The sequence below is a fragment of the Sardina pilchardus genome, chromosome 6 (assembly GCF_963854185.1).
Source record: "Sardina pilchardus chromosome 6, fSarPil1.1, whole genome shotgun sequence".
NCBI lineage: Eukaryota > Metazoa > Chordata > Actinopteri > Clupeiformes > Clupeidae > Sardina > Sardina pilchardus.
Genome location: NC_084999.1, coordinates 21,546,956 through 21,570,178, shown reverse-complemented (window position 1 = coordinate 21,570,178; position 23,223 = coordinate 21,546,956). Strand labels below are relative to the sequence as shown.

General features: G+C 41.9%; 2 protein-coding genes across 3 annotated transcripts; one reads left to right on the top strand and one right to left on the bottom strand.

The window, feature by feature from the left end:
* The first annotated feature begins 216 nt into the window (after window positions 1-216).
* LOC134082112 (uncharacterized) lies at window positions 217-3,394 on the top strand. Its single transcript, XM_062537759.1, is given in 2 exon segments — window positions 217-1,436; window positions 1,438-3,394. Coding segments are annotated over 2 exon segments (3,162 nt in total). The 5' UTR covers window positions 217-231.
* A 9,932-nt stretch (window positions 3,395-13,326) lies between these two features.
* Window positions 13,327-22,371, bottom strand: LOC134082110 (coiled-coil domain-containing protein 106-like). 2 transcript variants are annotated; one of them, XM_062537757.1, is made up of 7 exons: window positions 22,254-22,371; window positions 20,114-20,179; window positions 19,534-19,593; window positions 18,574-18,636; window positions 18,150-18,272; window positions 16,564-16,764; window positions 13,327-14,548 (listed from the first exon to the last, which is right to left on the bottom strand). In XM_062537757.1, exons 1-7 carry the CDS (start codon window positions 22,360-22,362, stop codon window positions 14,235-14,237), a joined length of 936 nt encoding a protein of 311 aa, XP_062393741.1. In that variant the 5' UTR covers window positions 22,363-22,371; the 3' UTR covers window positions 13,327-14,234. The 2 variants fall into 2 exon arrangements, with proteins under 2 accessions (XP_062393741.1, XP_062393742.1); XM_062537758.1 differs by having other exon boundaries at window positions 18,150-18,269.
* Between the last annotated feature and the right edge of the window lie 852 nt (window positions 22,372-23,223).

Below are 23,223 nucleotides of genomic sequence, written 5' to 3'. Positions count from 1 at the left end.
GGGTTAGCACCCCTATCTGCATCTCTCGTGAGGGAGAACCCAAAACACGCTACGGAAAGCCTTACAGAATTATACCCCCAGGGGTGCCCGAGAGGGGGGGAGGATGAGCACCCCAACAGGACGGATATCCAGGCAACGACCCAGGCTAACGGAATAACGACTACGAGCGCAATCTGCAGTTGTGGCAAGGTCTGTAAGAACCAGCATGGCTTGAAGATCCACCAGGCCAAAATGAAATGCCTGACAGGGAAGCAGTTGGTGCAACGCGCAGGGCTAGTCCCTGGTGAGACGGAGGAGGAGCCAGGCCAGGAGTCACCCCACAGTGCCCAGTCCCTCCATGCACTAACTCGCACACCCCAGAACAGGCATTCAGAACATCGCCGGATAAAATGGCCTGCTGCCAACAAGGTCAGTCAGTGGTCCCAATTTGATGAGGACGTGGACCTAGCCCTCAGTGCTACAGCCAGAGGGGATGCCGACCAGAAGCTGCGGCTCATGTGCACCTTGGTCATCAGCATTGCTGCAGAAAGGTTTGGCACGAAAGAACCACGGGCAGGCAGAGGCAAGGGAGGTCCAAATCGACGAGAGGGGAAGATCAGCCAGTTACGACAGGAGTTAAGATGCCTGGGACGCCAGTACAAGCAGGCAAGGGAGGAGGAGAAGGCAGGCTTGGCAGAACTTCGCAGTATGTTGAGGAAAAAACTCACCACTCTCAGACGGGCAGAGTGGCACAGAAGAAGGGGCAGGGAAAGAGCGAGGAGACGTGCTGCCTTCATCGCAAACCCCTTTGGGGTAACCAGGAAGATCCTCGGGCAGAAACGAGGTGACAAACTTACCTGCTCACAGGAGGAGGTAGATGCTTACCTCAGCACCACCTACAGTGATGCTGCAAAGGAAAAGGACCTCAACCCTTGCAGCACCCTGCTAACCCCCCTAGATCCAATCACAGGGTTTAACATCAAGGAGCCCACCCTAAAGGAGGTTAAAGAGGTCATCAGAGCGGCAAGAACCAGCTCAGCACCAGGTCCCAGCGGAGTGCCATATGTGGTGTACAAGAGATGCCCAAGGCTGTTGAAGCGGCTCTGGTTGATCATCAAAGCCATCTGGAGAAGAGGTAGGGTGGCCCAGCAGTGGAGATATGCCGAGGGCATCTGGATCCCCAAGGAGGAGAACTCCAGCTCGATCGAGCAGTTCAGGGTCATCTCACTTCTAAGCGTGGAGGGCAAGGTCTTTTTCAGCATTGTCTCCCAACGCATGACGGAGTTCCTCCTGAGAAATGCCTACATAGACACCTCGGTGCAGAAGGGTGGAGTTCCAAGGGTGCCTGGTTGCATAGAGCACACAGGTGTAGTTACCCAGCTGATCAGAGAAGCAAGAGAGGGCAAAGGAGATCTTGCGGTGCTGTGGCTGGATCTAGCAAATGCCTATGGCTCTATCGGAGCTGGTGGAGACTGCACTCAACCTGCATCATGTTCCAACTAAGATCAGGGACCTCATCTTGGACTATTACAGTTGTTTTAGTCTGAGAGTCACCAATGGAGCATTAACATCTGCATGGCATTGTTTGGAAAAGGGCATAATCACTGGTTGCACATTGTCGGTGATTCTGTTCTCCTTTGCCATGAATATGCTGGTGAAGTCAGCAGAAGTGGAGTGCAGAGGACCCCTCACAAAGTCAGGTACCCGTCAGCCCCCTATAATGGCATTTATGGATGACCTCACGGTGACCACAACATCAGTACCAGGGTGCAGGTGGATCTTAAAAGGCCTTGAACAACTCATCAGCTGGGCAAGGATGGAATTCAAGCCCACTAAATCTAGGGCACTGGTAGTGAGGAAAGGGAAGGTGACTGACAGGTTTCGTTTCTCTGTGGGAGGCACCCCAATTCCATCAGTTACAGAGAAGCCTGTCAAGAGCCTGGGCAAGATGTTTGACAGTACCCTGAAGGACACCGCAGCTCTGCAAGCAACCAGCAGTGAGCTGGGAACCTGGCTTTCAGCGGTGGACAAGTCTGGGCTGCCAGGCAAGTTCAAAGCCTGGATTTACCAGCATGGCATCCTGCCACGACTCTTCTGGCCACTGCTGGTCTATGAGGTTCCGCTGACTACTGTTGAGGTGTTTGAGAGGAGGATAAGTCAACACCTGCGCAGGTGGTTGGGGCTGCCTCGAAGCCTCAGCAGTATAGCACTCTATGGCTGTAAGAACAAGCTGCAACTTCCTTTCAGCAGTCTGTCGGAGGAGTTTATGGTCACCCGGGCCAGGGAGGTGCTGCTGTACAAGGACTCCAATGACACCAAGGTCTCCTCAGCTGGCATCGAGGTTCGAACTGGAAGGAGGTGGAAAGAATGTGAGGCAGTCAAGCTGGCTGAACGGTGGCTGCAACATGGCGAGCTGGTGGGCACGGTTGCATCAGGGCGAGCAGGATTGGGAAGCTTTCCAAGGCCAGTCTACAGCAAGGCCCAAGGGAAAGAAAGGCGCCGGCTAGTCCAAGATGAAGTCCGGGCTGGCGTGGAGGAAGGCCGCTCCTGCAGGTCAGTAGGTATGCGGCAACAGGGCGCTTGGACACGTTGGGACCAGGCATTGGACCGTAAGATCACCTGGGCAGAGCTGTGGAAGGCTGAACCACACCGGATTAGATTCCTGATCCAGTCAGTCTATGACACCCTCCCTAGCCCATCCAACCTGTTTTGCTGGGGCCTAGCAGAGACTCCAGCTTGTCCCTTGTGCCAGAGAAGGGGATCTCTGGAGCATATCCTGAGTTGTTGCCCGAAGGCCTTGGGAGAGGGGTGCTATCGCTGGCGTCACGACCAGGTGTTGAGGGTTATAGCTGAGGTGATCACAGCAGCGATAGCTCACAGCCGGAAGCAACATCCAACAAGGCAATCCATCACCTTTGTTAAAGCAGGGGAGAAGACACAACAGCGTCCAAGTCCACCAGGAGGACTCCTGGCAACAGCACGTGATTGGCAGCTGAAAGTCGACCTTGGGAGGCAGCTCAAATTTCCAGAGAACATCACTGTGACAACACTCAGGCCAGACATGGTCCTGGTGTCAGAAACATCAAGACAAGTGGTCCTGCTGGAGTTGACTGTCCCCTGGGAAGACCGTATGGAGGAGGCCTTTGAGAGGAAGAGAGCCAAGTATGAGGGACTGGTAGGCGATTGTCGAAGCAGCGGATGGAAGACCCGATGTGACCCCATCGAGGTTGGCTGCAGAGGCTTCGCAGGCCAGTCCCTGTACCAGGTATTGAAGCGCCTGGGTTTGGGAGGGCTGCAGATGCGGAGAGCCATCAGGAGCATCACCGATGCCGCAGATAAGGCATCCAGATGGCTGTGGATCAAGCGGGGCGATCCGTGGAAAACCAAAGCTACTTGGGCACAAGCTGGGGACTGATCACCTCCAGCTGGGTCGCCTGGGTGAAGGTGTCTGATGTTGAAAGACCCGAAACACCCGAGGACCTCAGGTTACATCCCTGATGATGTTCCCAAGTTGCATCAGAAGATGTATGTAAGAACGTGTAGGCCAGACTGTCCTGAATCTGGTGCAAATCAGGGGCCTGCAGCGCAGGGGTGGAGTGGCCCCCGTGTACCAAACACATTTTTCCGTAAAAGTCTACTGAGGCTACATGCCCACCAAGTTTCATGTGCCCCGGTGTTACGGTGTCTTGGGAATCATTGACCAAAAAAAGAAGAAGAAAATAGTGGTGGTAAAAATAATAGATTCTTTAAGACTTTCACTTCAGTGGTATGGTTATAGATTACTGTATACAACTCTGGACATTCATCATGGCAGAGGCAAAAAGAAGAACAAAGCAAGTAAATCATTTTCGGAGGAACAAGGAAGGAGGAAATGGTTGACTGTGACTGAGTGAGGAGTGTCGTAAAATATATACACTGAAGGGGGAGCTCTGTAGATAAAACTGCGAGCAAAAAGCGAGAGAACGGCAAAGAAACTGCCAAAACTACATAGGGTGTCTTTAAGGTGGCCATACAGTGTTTTGTTTGCATATTTCACAACCGTCTCTTTGGTCTTTTCGCTGGTTCTGCCATGATGAATAATGAAACCATCGCTGCTTGTTCTTAAAGAGCCGGCATGGCTAACCGGTGCTTGAGGGGGGCATTTTGTATGTCAGACAGTGACGTCACCAGTCAAAATGGCTGTACCTCGAAGCTCTCGGTATAATGCATATTAATGCACAGGGTTTTACTGACAATTTATTCTGTGTATCTACAAATACATGTTATAGAGTAGTCCATTTTTAATAGATAAATGACAATAGCATTGAAATAAAACCCTAAAGCAGATGTATTTTTTACACAAGAAAATGAAAATGAATGCTCATTGCAAAAACTGCTTGTCTGATCAAATTGATAGAGATAAAGTCTGATAAAGTCTTATTAATCTTATATAAGATAGAAAAAAAGATCCAGTTGGTTTTGTTTTTTAACAGTATTAAGAGACTTAATTTTTCTGTAAAATCATTTGACTTATTTTAAGGGGGTTGCAAATCTTCTGGACTTCAGGAGATCTAGTCTAGTAGATAAATTCAAGTAACCATCTCTGCATATTAAAAACAGAATCAAATATTAATAAAGATTAATAACACTTGGTTATATATATATATATATATATATATATATATATATATATATATATATATATATGCAGGTCTACAAAGACTACATGGAACTTCTAATGGTCAATATCTTGAGGGATAACAAATTAGAGTACATGTTGAGGTATTAAAAACATGGCTTGTGCACTGTGCTGTCAATACTATATTGAAAAAAAAATGTTGGTGGCTCTTTCCCTAACCACAAGATTTTACCTCAATACATGGTTGAGCAAATAACATAAAGTATTTTTCCTCATACATTCAACCATTCAAATCATGCCTCTTACCAACTGCTGCTAGTATCCAAAGTGTGAGCAAAGTATGATAATCCATTCAGCCCGACAGCAAAACACAGTCTGATCTGGTGTGTTTATTGGCTGTACAGGATATTGCTAACACATGTTGTACTTTAGCCCTATTCATAGTTTACCTACCCTAAGAGGTAAACTATGAATTCAGGTGGACTGCGAACATTGATCATGATCAAGTCAATCAAACATCTCATGCAGGCTGTCTACGTTTATTTTTATGTTGCCAGATTGTAATGAAGGATCCAATTAGTTACTCAACTTGTGAAAAAGGTCTGGAGAGGCACTTTCGATTGCTACTGCTATCCTGATGGTACACAGTGCGTACAACCATTAACCAAGCGTGCCTGCTGACCACTCATATCAACAACCACCAACGTGGCCTTGACCAGGCATGTTTTGGATCTGTAGTCCATTGCTTTAGTTCTTCCTCTTTCCTTATCTCTCTTCTTGTGAATGAAACCTGTGCTTTTAAGAGATAATGTTGTGCTGTTTGAGTATTGATACTTGACACTTCTTCTTACCCATGTTCTGGTCCTTCACATTATCCAGAATGAGTACATTGTACAACAATTTAACAAGTTCAAGGATGTTAACTTCGTTAGAGTTTATGAAAACCGACCCCTGAAAGCCTTCCCTCATCGTGTAAGACATCAAATTATGTCAATAAATTATGTCAAAATGCAACATTTCTTTATTCATGCAATAATTGTATTGTGCCTCTAGATGGAACTGTTGTGGAAATGTATATTGCAAGACATTACTGACAATCATGATCAAGCCAAAGTGCCTTGTGCTACAGTAAGTCTAGTGTGGATTGTTTCATGCATCACACTTCCATTCTTATAAGTCTACAGGGTGCCCGGTATTCTGCAATGGACACGGCTTGGTGCATTATGGACTCAAATGCACCAAGCATTGACATGAGCATTTGTGTTACAATGTGTTTGCCCCATGTGTCTCCCCAGATAGCAAAACTGCACTGGGACGGAACTGGGCCACATGTACCACAACATTCGGCACGGATCTTTATAATGGACCTGATCCGGCGTCCAAACGCACATCGGTCCAAAATTGTTTTGGATCTGTTTTACGGATTTGCGGTAGATATGAACTTGCACTCGTCCAGGTCCGTCCCAGATAGCAAAACACACCTACCACGACATCCGGCATGGATCTGAATAGTGGACCTGATCCGGCATCCAAACGCACATCGGTCCAAAATTGTTTTGGATCCGTTTAACTGATCTGGTGGCAATAAGGGCTAAGACTGCTCCCAACAAACAAGTTAACGTCCCGGCGATGATTCTGAGCATTTTAGAAAACGTATTTTGTCACTGCGACGGAAAATTCGAATGTCACCCAAATACCTGTTCACCGTTTGGCATTAGCGCGATGTAGTATCCAAGTCAATCTGTCACGAAGTGTGTGGCGTTAGGATACTGTGTGTGTGAGTGAAACAGCTGTCAACATTGTTAAGCAGTAATTTGTATGCTGTAATGACTTGCATTTCCGTCTAGTATATCATTTCACACATTTATTTAACTTACCTATGGAAGCGACTTGGAGATTGATGATCGCGTCCAGTTGAATCATAATTAGTTAAGTTAGCTGGATATTTATACCCGGTTAGGTCTAATACTTTCACGACTACGGTGTACTGTATTTCCCCCCTAATAAATAAGTCAATGTTCATATCTGGTAATGTTGTTGTTCAAAACATCAGTGGAGTAGGTTAGCCTATAAGCTAAAATGTCCCAACCACATTGTTTCAAACATAGACTGTATATATACAGTCTATGGTTTCAAAATTCAAAACTAATATTTGCAATGCATGCTGGGAAGCAAACAAAGCAAACAAACAAGCAAACAAAGTAGGCCTACACAAAATATAATTAAAGTTATCAGAGAATGTCTAGGTTATATTTTATATCTAAACCATGAGGTTTATAAAGTCATAAAATTGTGATAAGCATCCTTAATTCTTCTGCAAAGTTTTTTATAGTGGTGACCAGTTGGGGATGTTGTGAATGTCTGCTTAAAGTCATATGTGATATGGGACCTGCATTGCAGATCCGTACCACACACAAGAAGCGGACCCGTACCACACATAAGAGGCGGAACCGCATTGCAGATCCGTACCACACACAATAGGGCTCGGGCACACGACTTGCATTCCAGGAATATTGCCGCCATGTTGGTAGCGCACTGAACGTGATGTCCATTCATTCAGATGCAGAAGACAAGAAGCAGAAATATAGTATTAGCTGTGCTGTGCCCGCAAAGTTTTCACGTCATGATCCCGAGCCCTATAAGCGGACCCGTACCACACATAAGAGGCGGAACTGTATTGCAGATCCGTACCACACACAGTAAGCGAACCCGTACAGGTCCGCTTCTTGTGTGTGGTACGGATCTGCAATATGGGTCCGCTTATTGTGTGTGGTACGGGTCTGCTTCTTGTGTGTGGCAGAGCCATAGAGAGAGCAGAGAGAGTTGCGACACGCTTTGATGTAGCCGCCACGCGATCAAAAGTTCCAAAAAACCTGCGCTGAATGGCTGAATTCCAGGAGGGTGGGATGTACTTCTAGATGCTGGAAGGTGTAATAAATTAGCTCATTAACTACTGACCAAGAGATTGGCTGTAAATAGTTCCAAAAGTCCCATAACGAGGAAATAGCCTGGAAAAAGCACTGCCATTTTTTCCTACGGAGGTCTATGGGAGTGTCGCCACTCTGTTTTATCTACCGCTCTGGTGTGTGGTATACGGATCTGCAATTCATGGGTTTCATCAGGTCCCTTTCCACAGGTGTATAAAATGAAGCACCTTGATTATCAATGCAGACTGCATGGTGATTGATACACCTGTGCAAAGGGACCTGATGAAACCCATGAATACGGGTCTGCCTCTTGTGTGTGGTACAGGTCTGCTTCTTGTGTGTGGTATGGATCTGCAATACGGGTCCTTTTATTGTGTGTGTGTGGCACGGGTCCTCTTATTCTGTGTTGTACGGATCTGCAATACGGGTCCGCCTCTTGTGTGTGGTACGGGTCCGCTTCTTGTGTGTGGTACGGATCTGCAATATGGTTCCGTTTATTGTGTGTGACACGGGTCCGCTTATTCTGTGTTGTACGGATCTGCAATTCGGGTCCGCTTATTGTGTGTGGGCCACATCTGGCCCACAGTCAGATACCGTAGGTCCGCTACATACGGATCTAAAGGCTTTCATGCGGATCCGGCCCAAAGGAAATTGCTATCTGGGTCTGCTCCAAATAATAACACAAATGTTAAATATTTAAAAATATATATATTTAAATAGCCTATGTTATTTAAATATGTAAACACAAACAAAAACATTTTAATAATAAATACAACTATCTCATATCTAACTATCCTTGCACTGCTGCTATAACTCTTATATTACTATGTTATGTTTATTTTAATTGTCCATATATTTATACTAGTACCGTTATTACTATGCTTACTTTTTTGTACTGTACACATTTATTGCTGGTCACTAGAATTTAATCTTGCACTGTTGCACTGTTGGACTTATTTGCGCTACCAACTTGACACACACCTCATACTGGATCACAGTACCAATCCTCAGTATATTCATGCACATCTTTATCTACAGTATTTCACTGCTCCTTTAGTCATGTTGATTTGTTGATTTGCTTTGTATTTTCCTGTTTACATCGTAATGTATGTTGTGTGTGGTGTCTTAAGCTGCTGGGACCTTGAATTTCCCCTTGGTGATCAATAAAGTATCTATCTATCTATCTATCTACAATACAGTAATTGATACATTTGAGTTGACAAATTAGTTATTTATTCCTCTACTCCCACTGCAGTACCAGGAGAGTAAAGTGGAAGATACCATCCTCTCTCTGCTGCATAGAGCGTACTCTCATTTTGGCAAGGGGAATAGTGCTGTGAGATGCTCTTTGATTTCTCTAGCACCTTTAACACCATCCAACCCATCCTACAGAGAGACAAGCTGACAGTGATGAAGTTGGACTCACTCCTGACGTTTGGGAAACAGGCTACGTCACACGAAGACTGCTTCTCTGAGGCTGGTAAGTACCACTGGTGCACACCAGGGGGCAGTACTACAGTAATGTCTCGCATATAAGCTGCGTTGTGTATAAGCCGCAGTGTTTTATGCAAGTTAAAAGAAACAAAACCATATTAACACCACATTAACTGCCCCCCTGTGTTAACCTCATAGCTGAAGAAATTTTGCAAAATCAATGTATAAGCTGCAGCTAATAGTTGGGAAATTACGGTATTGTTCTTATATCTATCTGGAGACAATAGCTAATACAAGTACTTGGGCTCCATCTTAGATGATATCCTGACCTTTTATGCCAGTACTGACTTCATATGCAGGAAGGTCAATCAGAAACTGTTCTTTTTGAGGAAGCTGTGATATTCAATGTTGACAAATCACTTGAAATGTTTTAATCACATTTTATTGAATCAGTTTTAACTTTTGCTATGATATGCTGACGTAGACGATCACTAGCACTACAGTCAGGGAAGTTGTATACTTTTCTTAAGCAGGTCTGGTCTAACAGATATCTAAGATAATTTGTCCCATCAGCTGTTGGGTTTCTTAACATTATACTGTAGGTCAACTTGTTTTTCATTGCTTATGTTCGGGGCTCTAAATTAACTTTTTTCATCACCAGCCAACGTGGCTAGTAGATTTTTTTCTCACTAGCCAATCAGAAATTCAAACAACCATTTTTTTCTTACCAAAATTAGACATGCCCGCTAACGTTAAACTCACACACCCCGAACCTCACAAGTCACAACCACCGCCACATTCTTTAAACACTAGAAGGATGCAGCCAATGGATGCATGCGACGTCATCACGGTAGAGTTCATTTAGAGACAGAGGATCTCCTGTCTTCTTTAGTGCCGGACTAGAAAAGGAAGGCTTTCTGTATCATTCTAATCAGGACACAATTTTATTCTATCACTCACCACCAGCCAAAGTGGCTAGTAAGGGTTTTGGGGGGTGAGGGGTTAGGTGCCTTGCTCAAGGGCATTTCAGCCGTGGACTGGTTGGGGATCGAACCGGCAACCCTCCAGTCACAAGCCCGAAGCCCTAACCAGTAGGCCACGGCTGTCATACCCTCATTTCATTGCCCGCTAGCCTGGCCTTGACTGTCCATTCTTCCATTCTTGTTATTTCATGGATGTGTGAGAATGGCAGGAACATTCTTGAGTAAATCAATGAGGACAAAAGACCAGATGGACACTCAATAAACATAAAATCTTTATGAATAATAATCAATTACAATTAAGATTTGCAGTTTAAAACTAGTTGCAGGAAAAGGGGAAGGACTTGGGAGGCATGTTTTGTTATCTTCACGTGGCTAGACTATGAACTGTTCATATAATCTGCCTCTACATACAAAGGCTCGTCAACTGGATCCTTTATGGGAAAACAAAGAAAATATACATTTAGACATCAATTAAAAAAAGCTTAATTTTAAATGGCAGATAATTCTTCAATTGAATTGTTAAATGACTGCCTCCACATGATTTCAACTGGTCTATATATTAATGTAAAATGCATTATTAAAAAGCGCAGTATGCTCAAATATAGTGTTTACTCACAGATGGGCAAGCCAGATGTCTGTCATAAATAGGATCATTTGGAGCAACAGAAGATGGCATCTTGCCTGAAACAACAGAAGATGGCATCACCTCACAGAAAGGGCATACAGTACATTTCTTCACTTCAATGTTTATTACTTAACTAAATGAAATACAAAAATAAAATACAGATTTATTCTTCCTTCAAATCAAATACATTCAGCCTGGAAATACCCATATGAACTTTCGGCAAAATTGGCATTCGCTCTGCAAGAGGCATTCGCTCTGGCCAAGAGGCCATTGAAGCCCTTTTCCAATTTCCCTAAAACACTGGCACACAAATACAATCGCTAATCCGGATGGCAGGGATGTGTATTTCTTTGGAATTGAGTAAACTACTGCACTTAGAACCTTTGTTTACTAGGGGTGGGAATTGGCAAAAGAATGACAATTCGATACTATTGCGATATTTGGGCCACAATCCGATATTATTGTGATTCTAAACATATTGCGATACAACAAGTATTGCGATTCGATTCTGCAATATATTGCTATTCATGTCTCATATTGTTCGAAGGCATTACAAAAAATAAGGAAAATAACACTGTTCAACTCACTTTGTCATGGCATGGTGCATATCAAGGTCCTTACTATTTGCTTTTTGATCTATATATCTATCTATCTAGCATATTTAATGTGATCAGAGTAGACCCTGAGTAAACTCGCCTCAAATAAAAGTAAAATAGATAATTAAATTATATAATTAAGTATTGCGATACTTTGAGCTACTCGTATCGATATAATTGCATGCACAAAATATCGCGATACTGAACAGAATCGACTTTTCCCCCCACCACTATTGTTTACAAGATTTGGTAAAGATCTTTCGATTTGGTAAGAGTTTAACCCTCTGGAGTCTACATGTAAATCCCCCCCCCTGGGGATTTGAAAAACTGTTCCAAACACACATCTCAATCTTTGCTAGTTTTTGTCCTAGGAACATATAAGTGACATCATTAGAAACCTTTAATTAACTAGTTTCCAAATATATATGTTTTAAAAGAGAATGTACCAATGGCACTTTGTAAAAACAATAAAAGAAAATCCTAGGATTTCAGGCCTTGTCCACATGTAGCAAAACAAACTCCCCCCCCTCCGTTTTACCTGGCAGCGTTTCAAGAGTATTTGCGTCCAAACGGATCCATCTCAATCGATCTCAATTACGACTCAACACGCTACTTCATATTCCAGGCCTTTACGTGTTTCAGTTCACCAAATCACCAAAAACGGAGAGGAAGAAGAAGTTCTAGCTTTAAAAAGACTTTGGTTCTAATGAGACGTCGAGGTGAAAAGTATTCTTACATGAGTGGAAGGCTAGAGCACCTGCCAAAAACTCCCGTTTCCCCCTTGTTTCTCTCCTATCTTAAGGTCATCTCCTGCCGCCCTCCCGTTTTGTTGTTTCTCCCGAAAAACTCTCGTAATTTGCATGGCCATCATACTTCATTCGAAAATCACTGATCCATTCATTTTCTGACAACAGCTTGCCATACACCCGACACATATAGCCTACGCAATCACTTACTTTCAATTTATTTCAACCGTTCTGTCAACGTAAACCCAATAAGGAAACCGGTGCAGTTCACAGCCGAGTCTCGCAAGCAAGCGGGCTAGTTGTTAGCCTAGGCTACTCCAGAATTAGCTGTTATGAAATGGTTGGAAATTGAATCGATTAACACATCACAAACTGTTCTTGAGTGTAGCCTATTGTAACTTGTGTCCTCGAAACAAAATCTGACAGCAGCTTTGGAGTTTTGGAAGTAGGCTGCAGGCAGCAGTTGGATAGGCTGCATAGGATCTAGGTAAGGTAAAAAAACAACGACCGAAATGTAGTAACGTTATCCCGTTATTTTGAAAGCTAAATGTTGACAGGTAGGCTATGGGCTAGGGGTCGAGGAGTGTGGCGATGACATCATCGAAACGCAGGTATATATGTCTTCCCCCGTCCAAACGAACGCTAGAGGGATGCGTATTCAAACTTATGCACTCTGGGACCCGGTTTCAGATCGATTCGTTTTAGGGCTATGCGTTTGCAGTATTCGTTTGGACGAACGGCCTAAACGAAGCAAAACAGCTGCGTTTCACCCAAAACTCGTCTCCGTCTGGACAAGGCCTCAGTCCTCTCACCTGCAGCAGGCCCATTCAAAAAGCCCATTCAACTTAATTTGCATTTGAAAGACACTCACTAAGTGACCCATTTAGTCTGACTTTTTTCCAATTTGTAATAAATCTACATAGCATTTTTGATGTTCTTTTTACTTATATGGAGCCAACACCGTTGTTTTCAAGGTTCAAACTTCAAAAGTCTTAGCTCAATATATTTATAATGTCTTTTTTACCTTTGACCTAATATTTTTTTTAATTACAAGATCCACTTTACTCTCATATAATTATTGTGGAGGACCTCTAGAATATAACCATATGTGCCACTTTTGCATAGATGTTTTTAGTTTGATAGAAAACTTGGTAACACTTTAGAATAATGGTACATGAATTCTCATGAACTAATGCATGAATTAATGCATTAATTACGCATTAGTTAATCCATTAATATATCATGAATCATTATGACTTAACATGAATTCACTGATTGTCATTAATGAATTAATACATAAATAACTCATCATCTTAAGCATTAAGTACGGTTGGCACATCATCATGAATCATGATTAATTAAGCATGATCATGATGACTTTTTGTCAGACAAAATCTTGGACATCACCGTCATGGAGAAACAAGAAAAGTAATTACACATGAATTCATGTTAACTAAATGTCATGAATTATCATGAGTTGATTCATTAACTCATGCATTAATTACACATGAAAATCTCATTAATAAACATGAATTAATAGTATGTCATTAATGACATCAGGTATGGACAACAAATTCATCTTGAACATTAGGTAGTGGGTAAATCATTATGAATATGATAAATTACACATGATCATGGTGATTTCTAGGTATTTGAAATGTGCTCCAAGGGGTAAGTAAACTATACATTAACTCATCATGAACTAATTAAGACCATTTTCAGAGAATATCGAAGAATCCACATCGTTCAAATATAGGCATGTCCTCATTAGCTAAGCATTATCTTTTCATTAGTTAATCATGTCTGTGGCCCCTCAGATAAAGTGATGAACAGGTGGTGCTTGAAATGCATGAAGTTTGAAGTCATGCAAAAATGGTCGATTTACATTAATTAATGATGAATTACTCATGAGTTCATCATGTTTGTGGCCCCTCACCTAAAGTGGTAAATGGACCCTTCTTTATCACTGACGAAAGAACTGATTTTAAAAAGAAATAAATTGTTATATTACATGAATCAAAGATTAAGTGCTCATGAGTTCATCATGTGTGTGGCCCCTTAACTGAAGTGGTAAACAGGTGCTTATTTAACATTGATGAATAGTGTTATTAGCAATGAAGAAACTGATATTTAATTTCTTATTTTTAATTCCTGCCAACAGGCGCATCAGTGCATGAGTCTTACACACATCAAAACACTACTTTCCATACAAAGTGCACACGAACAATGAAAGAAACATTGAATCAATGAAATGTTTAAACCTATAAACTTATTTTAAATGCCCAAAATAACAGGGCAGAAAAATTCTGCATCTAAAAAAGGGTTTTTATTGTTTAAAGATGTCAAGCAAGCTTCCATCATCCTTTTTCTTAGCAATGGCAGAGGCTGTGGGCTCCTGCTCACAGAAGCCCCTGCAGGTGTCAGCGAATCTCTTTAGGCTATCTTTCCTTTTGAAGCTCAACCTTAGTGTGCTGTACAGATCCGGATTGGCTATGGCCAGTTCTGCTATTGGTGCCTGCTGTGCAATTGTGTTTCGATCAACTTTAAGTCTGGCATAGGCCTCAGCTTTGCTGATTTTCTCCTTTTTAACTTTGGCCAGAACCATGTTGTACCGATCCACGGCGTCATCAGGGGTTTTAACTGCAAGAAAAGAGAACATTCCATTTAATGGGGAATACAAATTATAATTACTTTACATGAAAAAAACATAGCTTTTTGCCTCATTGTTACTGTCACTACTTGTCTTAGCATGTTTTATGGGGAAAAAAGGCCCAGACTGCAGAAAAAAAATATCAGCCCAAATATAAACGTTGGCCTCACTTGTCTTGAAATGGGAATGTGCTAATAGGTATAGATAAGAGAGGATAGTTTCCACAACAGAAGAACATACTGCACGCAGAAGTAACACAAAGGCCTGAAGGCATTTTCTTTGATCCAGGTTTTAGACGTCAAAGACTAAGAGCTATAGGCCCCTTCTTTTCTGAAGTTTGAATGTTTCACATTCACAGACATTTCATTTTCAGAAACTAAGGAACATCTTCAGCAAGCACATCCCAGTCTACTTCAGGAAACAAAAAAAGATTGGTTCTCCCCAAAGGACAAAAACTCCAAGGGACACTACTTCAATGGACAAGGAAGACAGCTGGTATGAGACAGGAGTAAAAGACGCCATCTATGCCCATCTGGAGCAGCCCATTTTGAACAGAGGTCATCTATTTGCTACATACCATTCTGCCTTGAGATCCTATCCTAAGAAGTTTAGCTGCACATTAACATCAAAGCAGCTAACACTCTCTGGATCCTGTCATCATAATGACCAATGAAACCAATGATCTCTCACACATTGACTTGTGTTACTGTAAATATGTTGCCATGGGTGATTCATGTAAACCATTGGCGCATGATGGGATGTGTAGCACACAGTTCACAGTTACAGCACACCAAAAGTCGAGACTATTTCATTGTATTCCCATTTCCCGGCCAGAACTGAAAAAGCCTTTTGGAGGAAGGGTGAAACATCTTTAAACTTCAAAAAAGATTATCAATTGCCTATAAATGCACACTTTGACTAACTCAAAGGCCATGGCAAGGCAGAAGATGTGGACGGTGCAACCAGTACGGAGCAACTGGCCAACTACTGTCACTGCCGCAACACCTCTGCTGCCAATGTCTGCTGCTGCTGACCATACAACCAACACCCCTCACCAACTGTGACTTTCCACTATTCTCTACTCCTTCCCTCTAACCACTGCTTCCAAACACAGCAAGTACCCCACCCCCACAATCTGCCCAGACCAAGTCATAGGAGAGCTAAGGTAACTGACACTTATGGCTCCAGGTCCAGATGGAGTTTGCCAATGACAATTCAAGCCCTGTGCTGTGGAACTGGGGAAGCCCTGTAGTGTCTGCAACTGGTGACTGTACGGAGACTGGAAAAGATCATCCCATTTCCTAAGGCACAGCCTTAAGAACTCTCTTGAATGCTCTATGTTAAATGTATGGCATATGTCATAAGAGGGAGCTGTCTCTGTCACTTGCAGTCCCATGCTGTAGCATGGAGCATCAGGCACATTTGTCTCATCTACAATCTCACCCTCTCATATTTTAAAAAATGAAACATTGTCTGCTTTGTTCAACCAAATGAAATCATAGAGTAACATGCTATTAAAATATAAATAATAATAATAAAAATCATCAGGCATTACTTTGTAGGCATTCACTGTTCACTGAAGTTCGCAAGTTGACAGAACAATTGAAAGAAAATTTGCAATAAACTGGACTATTCAACTAATACTGAAACACTCCATAAGAAGGGTCAGGACAGGCTATTTCCTGAAGAAACTGGGGTCCTTCAACATCTCCTTATGTTCTACCAGTATGTCAACTTGTGTCCTATTCTATGCTGTGATGAATTTGGGAGGCAGCACTAGGAAAAGGGATGCCAGACAACTGGCAGCTAAAGCCAATGACATCAGTAGAAAAGAGAAACTGACACCTCCTGTGTACCACACACTCCAAAAAGAGGAGCGTGTTCAATAACTCAATAAACAGACTGAGGTCCTTGCCATACTTACACACACAAAATGAACTGGACTGGATTTTCCTACTGACTGTATTCAGTTTCCCTAAATGTTTGACCGTGCCAAACTGTATACCTCTCATTTGAATTTTTTTAGGCTTCTTGGTCCTCTTGGTGATCTTCTTCTCCTTCTTCCCAATGGAGGGCTCTGAGTCACTCTCAGACTCTGATGACTCTGAATTGGAATTGCTGTCCTCCAAAATCTTGGCCTTTTTTTTCCATGGCTCTGGAGATACATCTGGAGAAGCAGCCCTCTTTGGTCTTTGACCTTGTAGAGCTGTAAAAGTCAAAAGATATTATATATTGGAATTACATTATTTGACAATCACAGTAGGGTTAAAACGATCTCTCGGGTAATTTCAGTAATTCGATTACAAAAAAATGTTTGAGGCTATTTATTTGCCACAAAGCCTTGTTTTAATAAGTCAATGCTATGATGGGTCAGCAACAATAGGATAGTCTATCCAGTGTTAGTTATAGTTCAGTGGGAACGCCCCTCGAGGACCGAGCATCGAAGATCGAGGAGAGAGTTTGGGAGCCACCCAGTGGCCCTCATTTATCAACAGAGCGTAGAAACCAGCGTATATCTGAGCGCAGAAATCATCTTACAACGGGGCTCACGTGTGATTCATCAAACTTTCGTATCACTCCAATCTCAGCGTAAGAATGAACGTTTGTTGATAAATGTGGCGGCTGGAAACAAGCGTGATTTAAATATCACGCCCCTATATTATGCTCGTTTTAATGGCCTCTCCCCTAGAATTTACGACATGAAGGTGCATTATACGTCCAAAAAAGATCATTAGTGATCTCGAGCCACAGTGACGTCCAGCTGAACCTTGTTAATTTTGACAGCTAGAAGCTGTCATCAAGGAAGGCGGGAAACTAGAGCCATTTGAGCGCAACAACAGACTTTATTTTCGCAGAGAGAACGCATCATACTATCAATACATTAATTACAAAACCGTACGACACTGAAATTTGCCCTTTTAAAATATATATGCCTAGGCCTAATTCATGAATGTTGCGTTTGCCAAATAGAAAGTAATCATCGTCTATGGCTATTCTAAGCCATGAAATGTGTCAATATAATATGCTACATTACAGAAAATAGGCTGCACATGTTCAGGGAAGGTGTTATGTCTGAGAGAGTCCATCAATTTTACTATTCAACTTTCTAATGCACCGCCGATTTACTGCTGCGCGATGCATGCCGCCTGAAAAACTTGCGTACACGAGTTGAGACTAGACGTGAGATTTGAGCGTAGCCACCGATCACGTTCACATTGATAAATGCCATAGCCTACTTTGCGTGGAAACAAGCGTACGCCTGTTTTACGCCTGTTTTTGGTCGTACGCTCGTTTGATAAATGAGGGCCAGTGTCTGTGCTTTTCTGTACTTGTTTTCTCATGAACTTCTTTCATAAAATACAAGTGAGCACAAGTTGCTTTGTGCTGAACCACATCTCCTGCTTTAGGTGACACACACGTGACACATTTATCTCCTTTCTAGACAACATGCGCAGGACAACAAGAAATGCCTGACAACTTGCGTAGGCCACAAAAGTACAGTGTGCTTTCACATGATAAGGCCCAATGTGTTACAGTAGCTTATATCTATTCTTTATTATTATTATTATTATTATCATTATTTTAATTTACCCTCTTTCAGCCTCTCTCGGAGGTAATTTCTGTCTTCAGTCAGCATTTCCACTCTTTGCTCCAATGCTGCATTCTTTATTTTCAAGTCTATAATCTCCTGTTGAGAGCTCCCATCAGGTTCTTCTGCAATAAATTAATGCACAAAATTAAGTGTTAATAATTAGTGTTGTTCAAAATGTTTAAGGCTTTGAAACTACAATATACACATTTTTTTTACTATAAAGCTGTGTTTTTGTTACTGTAACTTGCACCAATGTCCTGAATTCTCACCCTTTACCTGTCGTGGACTGCCATAGTTATCTTACAAGTGTGGTAAAATCATCAAGAAACTGTAGGTGGAGCCTTCAATTTCCCAATAATGAGCACATAACCATCTCAAACCATCTTCTCATGAAATGTGGTTGTCTGTGAAATGCATGCTTACCAACTTGTACAGTTTCTGAAGAGGTTCCAGATCGGCCCCATGGAGATGGAGGCACTGTGACATCTGAAGGACAGATGAAGACATTTAAGAATAGTGGATGTCAGTGCTCTTAATAGGAAGCTATATGTTCCTTATTTAAGGGGTGGGGACATTAGAAGATTACCACTCAACACAATTGACTGACACTATGGAAAGTGTACTGTAAATAAATATCAGCAATCATTAAAGGGATAGTTCGGGTTTTAAGACACGAAGTTATATGGGTTCCCTGTCAGCAACGTTGTGCATCAGCACTGACTTACCCCGCAACAGCGTCCTGTGAGCCGAGATCCAGCCGGTTTTTGATGCTGAAGAAAGTAGTCCGGCAAGTTTCTGGGGTCACGAAAGTAAAGTGTTTTTCTTCTCAAAACCATATGCGTTCAAAAGAGTGATATATTTGCACCACAAACACGTTGTCCAGGAAAAATTCAAACCTCGTTATCACTTATTATTTTTCGCGATTCCTATCACTGCGCGCTACTAACAGCTGGACAACGTTTTTGTGGTGCAAATATATCACTCTGTTGAACGCATATGGTTTTGAGAAGAAAAACACTTTACTTTCGTGACCCCAGAAACTTGCTGAAGAAAATAGTCCGGCATCAAAAACGATCAAAAACCGGCTGGATCTCGGCTCACAGGACGCTGTCGGGGGGTAAGTCAGTGCTGATGCACAACGTTGCTGACAGGGAACCCATATAACTTCGTGTCTTAAAATCCGAACTATCCCTTTAACCTTCTTACTCTTATAAAACAATACCGGTAATAAACTGAAGACAACAGTCAGCAACCATCATGTAAGCTATAATAATAATAACTGAAATAATAATGCAAAACACTCGGAATATGAAAAGGATATTTTCTATATTCGGTCAATCATGTTAGTCAAGTAAGTAAACTAACACAATATAGCATGTATACCATTTCTAGCAATCTTGGTCCGTGAAGGTTTTTTTTGCGTAGTCTGCAGAGGCTTACCCGCTGTGACACATAAAAGATAAATTAAGCACAACAGTTAATATGTGACACTGGGATCTCTAGCACAGCATCCTCTTTTAAACTGAGAGAAGTTTAGGAGTCGAGGTCAGTGAAAAGTGACAGTCCTAAGGCTCCAAATCCTTCTCCAACCTTTTTCAGTGTTCAGTGAAGTTTGTAGAACAGGCAGGTTTGGGTGGAGGATGAGATAAGATTATAAAAGATATCAAATCACAACAGTTTAAAGACAAGATAATCAATATATGTTCTTGTGTTCTGTATAGTAGTTAAAAATAATGGTAACAGCCAAGATTTGAAGCAGATCAAAATCGCCAATTGGTATCAGCTCAGATATCAGTGCATCTATTACATTTTTCATTTTTCTATTGGCAGACAAGTACTCACTTTAAACTAAATGAATGTATAGTGTCATTATAAGATAGAAAATGTAGGAAGTCATTATGAGATATATAAATGAGTGGCTGAATATGAATGTGCTGAAGATGAGTGCCTCTTGTAAACCTACCACTTTGAGCCACCTTGGTGCTGAAAATACTCTCATCATCATCTTGTGAGGTTTGCACAGGCAAGTCTGGGTGGAGGATGATTCAACATTAATTAACATTACGACGTACACTGAAGCACTGGACACTGTGTGCATTTGTACTGTCTGTGGCTAGAGTAAAGAAATGTCAAGAAAAGTCATGTTTTCGTTATATTGTGTTTAAATGACAATTATCCATCCCCATCCACAACTGTGACAGCCGGATCGAACACACAATTTCTAGGCTACTTCCATTCTAGCCAGGCTCCTTAACCACTATGCCACCACCGGTAGCCGTGTAATAAGAGGGATAACATCTAGCAAAGTGGTCAATACAGTTAACCTTACAGCAGGGGTGGGGAACCTTTAGAGCAGAGGTTTTGTAATGTCTCAGACTTTTTTTGCTTTAACCGCAGAACTAAGCACATATAGACACTTTTACAATTGCCTAACATGAATCATATTGAAGTTCCAAAGACTAGTTAACTGATTATCAGAGCACCAATATTCAATAGCAGTTTCTACAGATCTGTAGCTTAATAAATTAGGCTACTGTCAACATGGAAGTTAAAACATTTTCAATGTCATTGTCACATTCAGAATATTCAGAATATTCTCATGTTTGCAGACATTAGAAGTATTCAACAAAATTCCTATCTTTTCAAATGTGGATATTGGAGGTTGTTCAGAATTTGCTAATATAACAATCACGATAGTGGGCTACTATATGATTTAACATTTTGCCAAAATATCCTACTGATAAAATATGTTATTCATTTTCATATTTAAATTGTATTGCATTGAGAAGAACAGTGGTGCAAAAGACATAGGGATGCATGACATTCCTCATTGCTATTCTAAGTCCTGAAAGTATCTGCCCTGGCTATATAGACCAAGGGGGCAGCGAACGTTCTGAGAGTGTAGACAGTATGGCGGCCGCCATGCTAACAAGTAGACCGTGGCTAGCTGGCCATTCCATTGAATCCTATGGGGCGTAAGCGCCACTTTGACATCAAATAACGTTACAGCTGAAGCGTTTTAAGCCTTTATATGAACATTTTCTATTGTCGGAGTGCATACTACATTGTGAAATTGGCGTCATAATCTCGTAACTGTTTTATCGGCAGAGTAATACACTTTTTTCCGAAATCAATGCTAACGTGAGAATGCGCATGCGTCCATAGAGTAGTAAAGCGTCGCCATAGGTCAGACTACGTGCCTACGTCACATGTACGACACCTGAGCCTGCGCAAGAGACCTATGACGGAATAAGAAGACCTAAAAAAACCGTTGAAATTTGCTTCCTCGGTCTCTGCTGCCATCTACGTGATAGCTCTGTCCATATCTTTTACTGTCTATGATATAGACACAGGGGTCTGAAAACAACTTCTCAACAGCTTCCCCAGAACGAACGTCACAGATAACAGGAAGTATAGGCTACAGCATACATAATGGACGTGGTAAATAGCAGCGTTGGGGCCTATGGTTGGAGACTGATTTAACACATTTGCCTTACAAATGACCGGAAAATCCAGTTTATTTGTAAATTTGTATTTTAAATGTTGTGATCTGGATGTAAATTTACAGAAACGTTTTACAGTGTGAAAAAAAAATGGTCCCCGCCCTACAGTAGGCTAGGCTATGCCGTCTGAAAATACGAAATCCCAGCGTCACTCGGTAGGCTACCACAACTTGATAGGTAGCGCAGACACGTTCTATCGAATTCTGCTACAACAGCTCATCTCGAAGAGACAGCTCAACTCGACTGAACACCGGGAGTCCCAACCCCTGCATTATCGCAAGGGAGGACCCTAGCGTTTCCCATCTAGGCTAGGCTATTTGCGTCATGATGTAGGCTTGACCAAACTTAGCTCGGGCTAAAGCTCACAAAGTCAAAGAAATTGAACTTGGTAAACGAATCACCATTAGTATATTTGTGAGGTAGATAAAGGACAAATCATTACAACATGTTCAAATAAAATAACATCTACCAAATAATGAAAGCAACACCTGAGACCACCTAGCTAAGGAAACACACCCCTGGCTAGAGCAATGTAAAATCCCACTCCCGTTATATTTCTTAAATTAATTACAGACTTTCAAGAATTGTCAGTTTACTTACCATTGTCTTCCCGCCTGTTTGGTTTACATTTTCTTTTGGATTTTCGTGTCCCGTCCATGGCTTCCAACCTGCTTCCAACTGAGACCAGAGAATAGTCGGGCACAATCATGTGCGCGCAAAGATTACTTTCACTTTCCAACTGCGCATGCTCATGGAAAGAGCGCAAACACACCGGAAATGAACAAATTGTCCGCCAAAACTTGAACATTTCAGAGATAGAGAAGTAGAGATTAGAGAACGATGAATTTGGAGAAGAAAATATTAGCCTTAACGTCATCTAAGAGGAAGAATATCAAATTAATTAAATGGCTGCAGAAAAAGAGTCTGCTGAAAAAGAAAATGAGATGTGGAAAATGTGGAAACAGAATGACATTAAAGAAGAAAGGCAACTCCACAGACATCTACAGATGGTAAATTAAACATGTTCATGTAATGTTTTGTTGTCTGTGTTGTTGTTTAATGAGATCACCAATGAGATCTCAACATTTTCTCTCCTGTTTATTCAGGTATAATTTCTCATAATGCCTATAGTCTACACTTACAGTTTAGGTAAGGGATAATCAACGACGCGCCGTGCGTTTATAGGAAAATAATGCACGTTCGAAGTGGTAATAAGGACCCGACGCAGGCGGAGGGGACTTTACACTTCGATAAGTGCATTATTTTCCTAAACGCACGTCGCGTCGTTGATTATCCCGCTTATACCACTGCTACAATCACTTTCGTTTATATTGCCGCTGTCTTAGATACAAGTTGTTGTTTTTACCGTTACATTGACATTGGCGAATTAATATTCTTGAAAAAATCGGCACGTAACTTGGGTGTCATAATTGATGACCAACTTACTTTCTCTGAGCATGTTGCCTCAATTGCAAAGTCATGTCGGTATACCCTGTACAACATTAGGAAGATCAGACCTTATCTGACACAAGATTCCACTCAGCTTCTTGTACAGGCAATGGTTATCTCC

Excerpts from the sequence above, each read along its gene's own strand:
- LOC134082110 (XM_062537757.1), bottom strand. The coding sequence starts at position 22,362 with ATGATTGTGCCCGACTATTCTCTGGTCTCAGTTGGAAGCAGGTTGGAA. Across the intron at positions 18,637-19,533 it reads GACCAAGATTGCTAGAAATG|ATGTCACAGTGCCTCCATCT; the intron begins GTATACATGCTA and ends TCTGTCCTTCAG. Across the intron at positions 16,765-18,149 it reads CCGAGAGAGGCTGAAAGAGG|CTCTACAAGGTCAAAGACCA; the intron begins GTAAATTAAAAT and ends TGACTTTTACAG.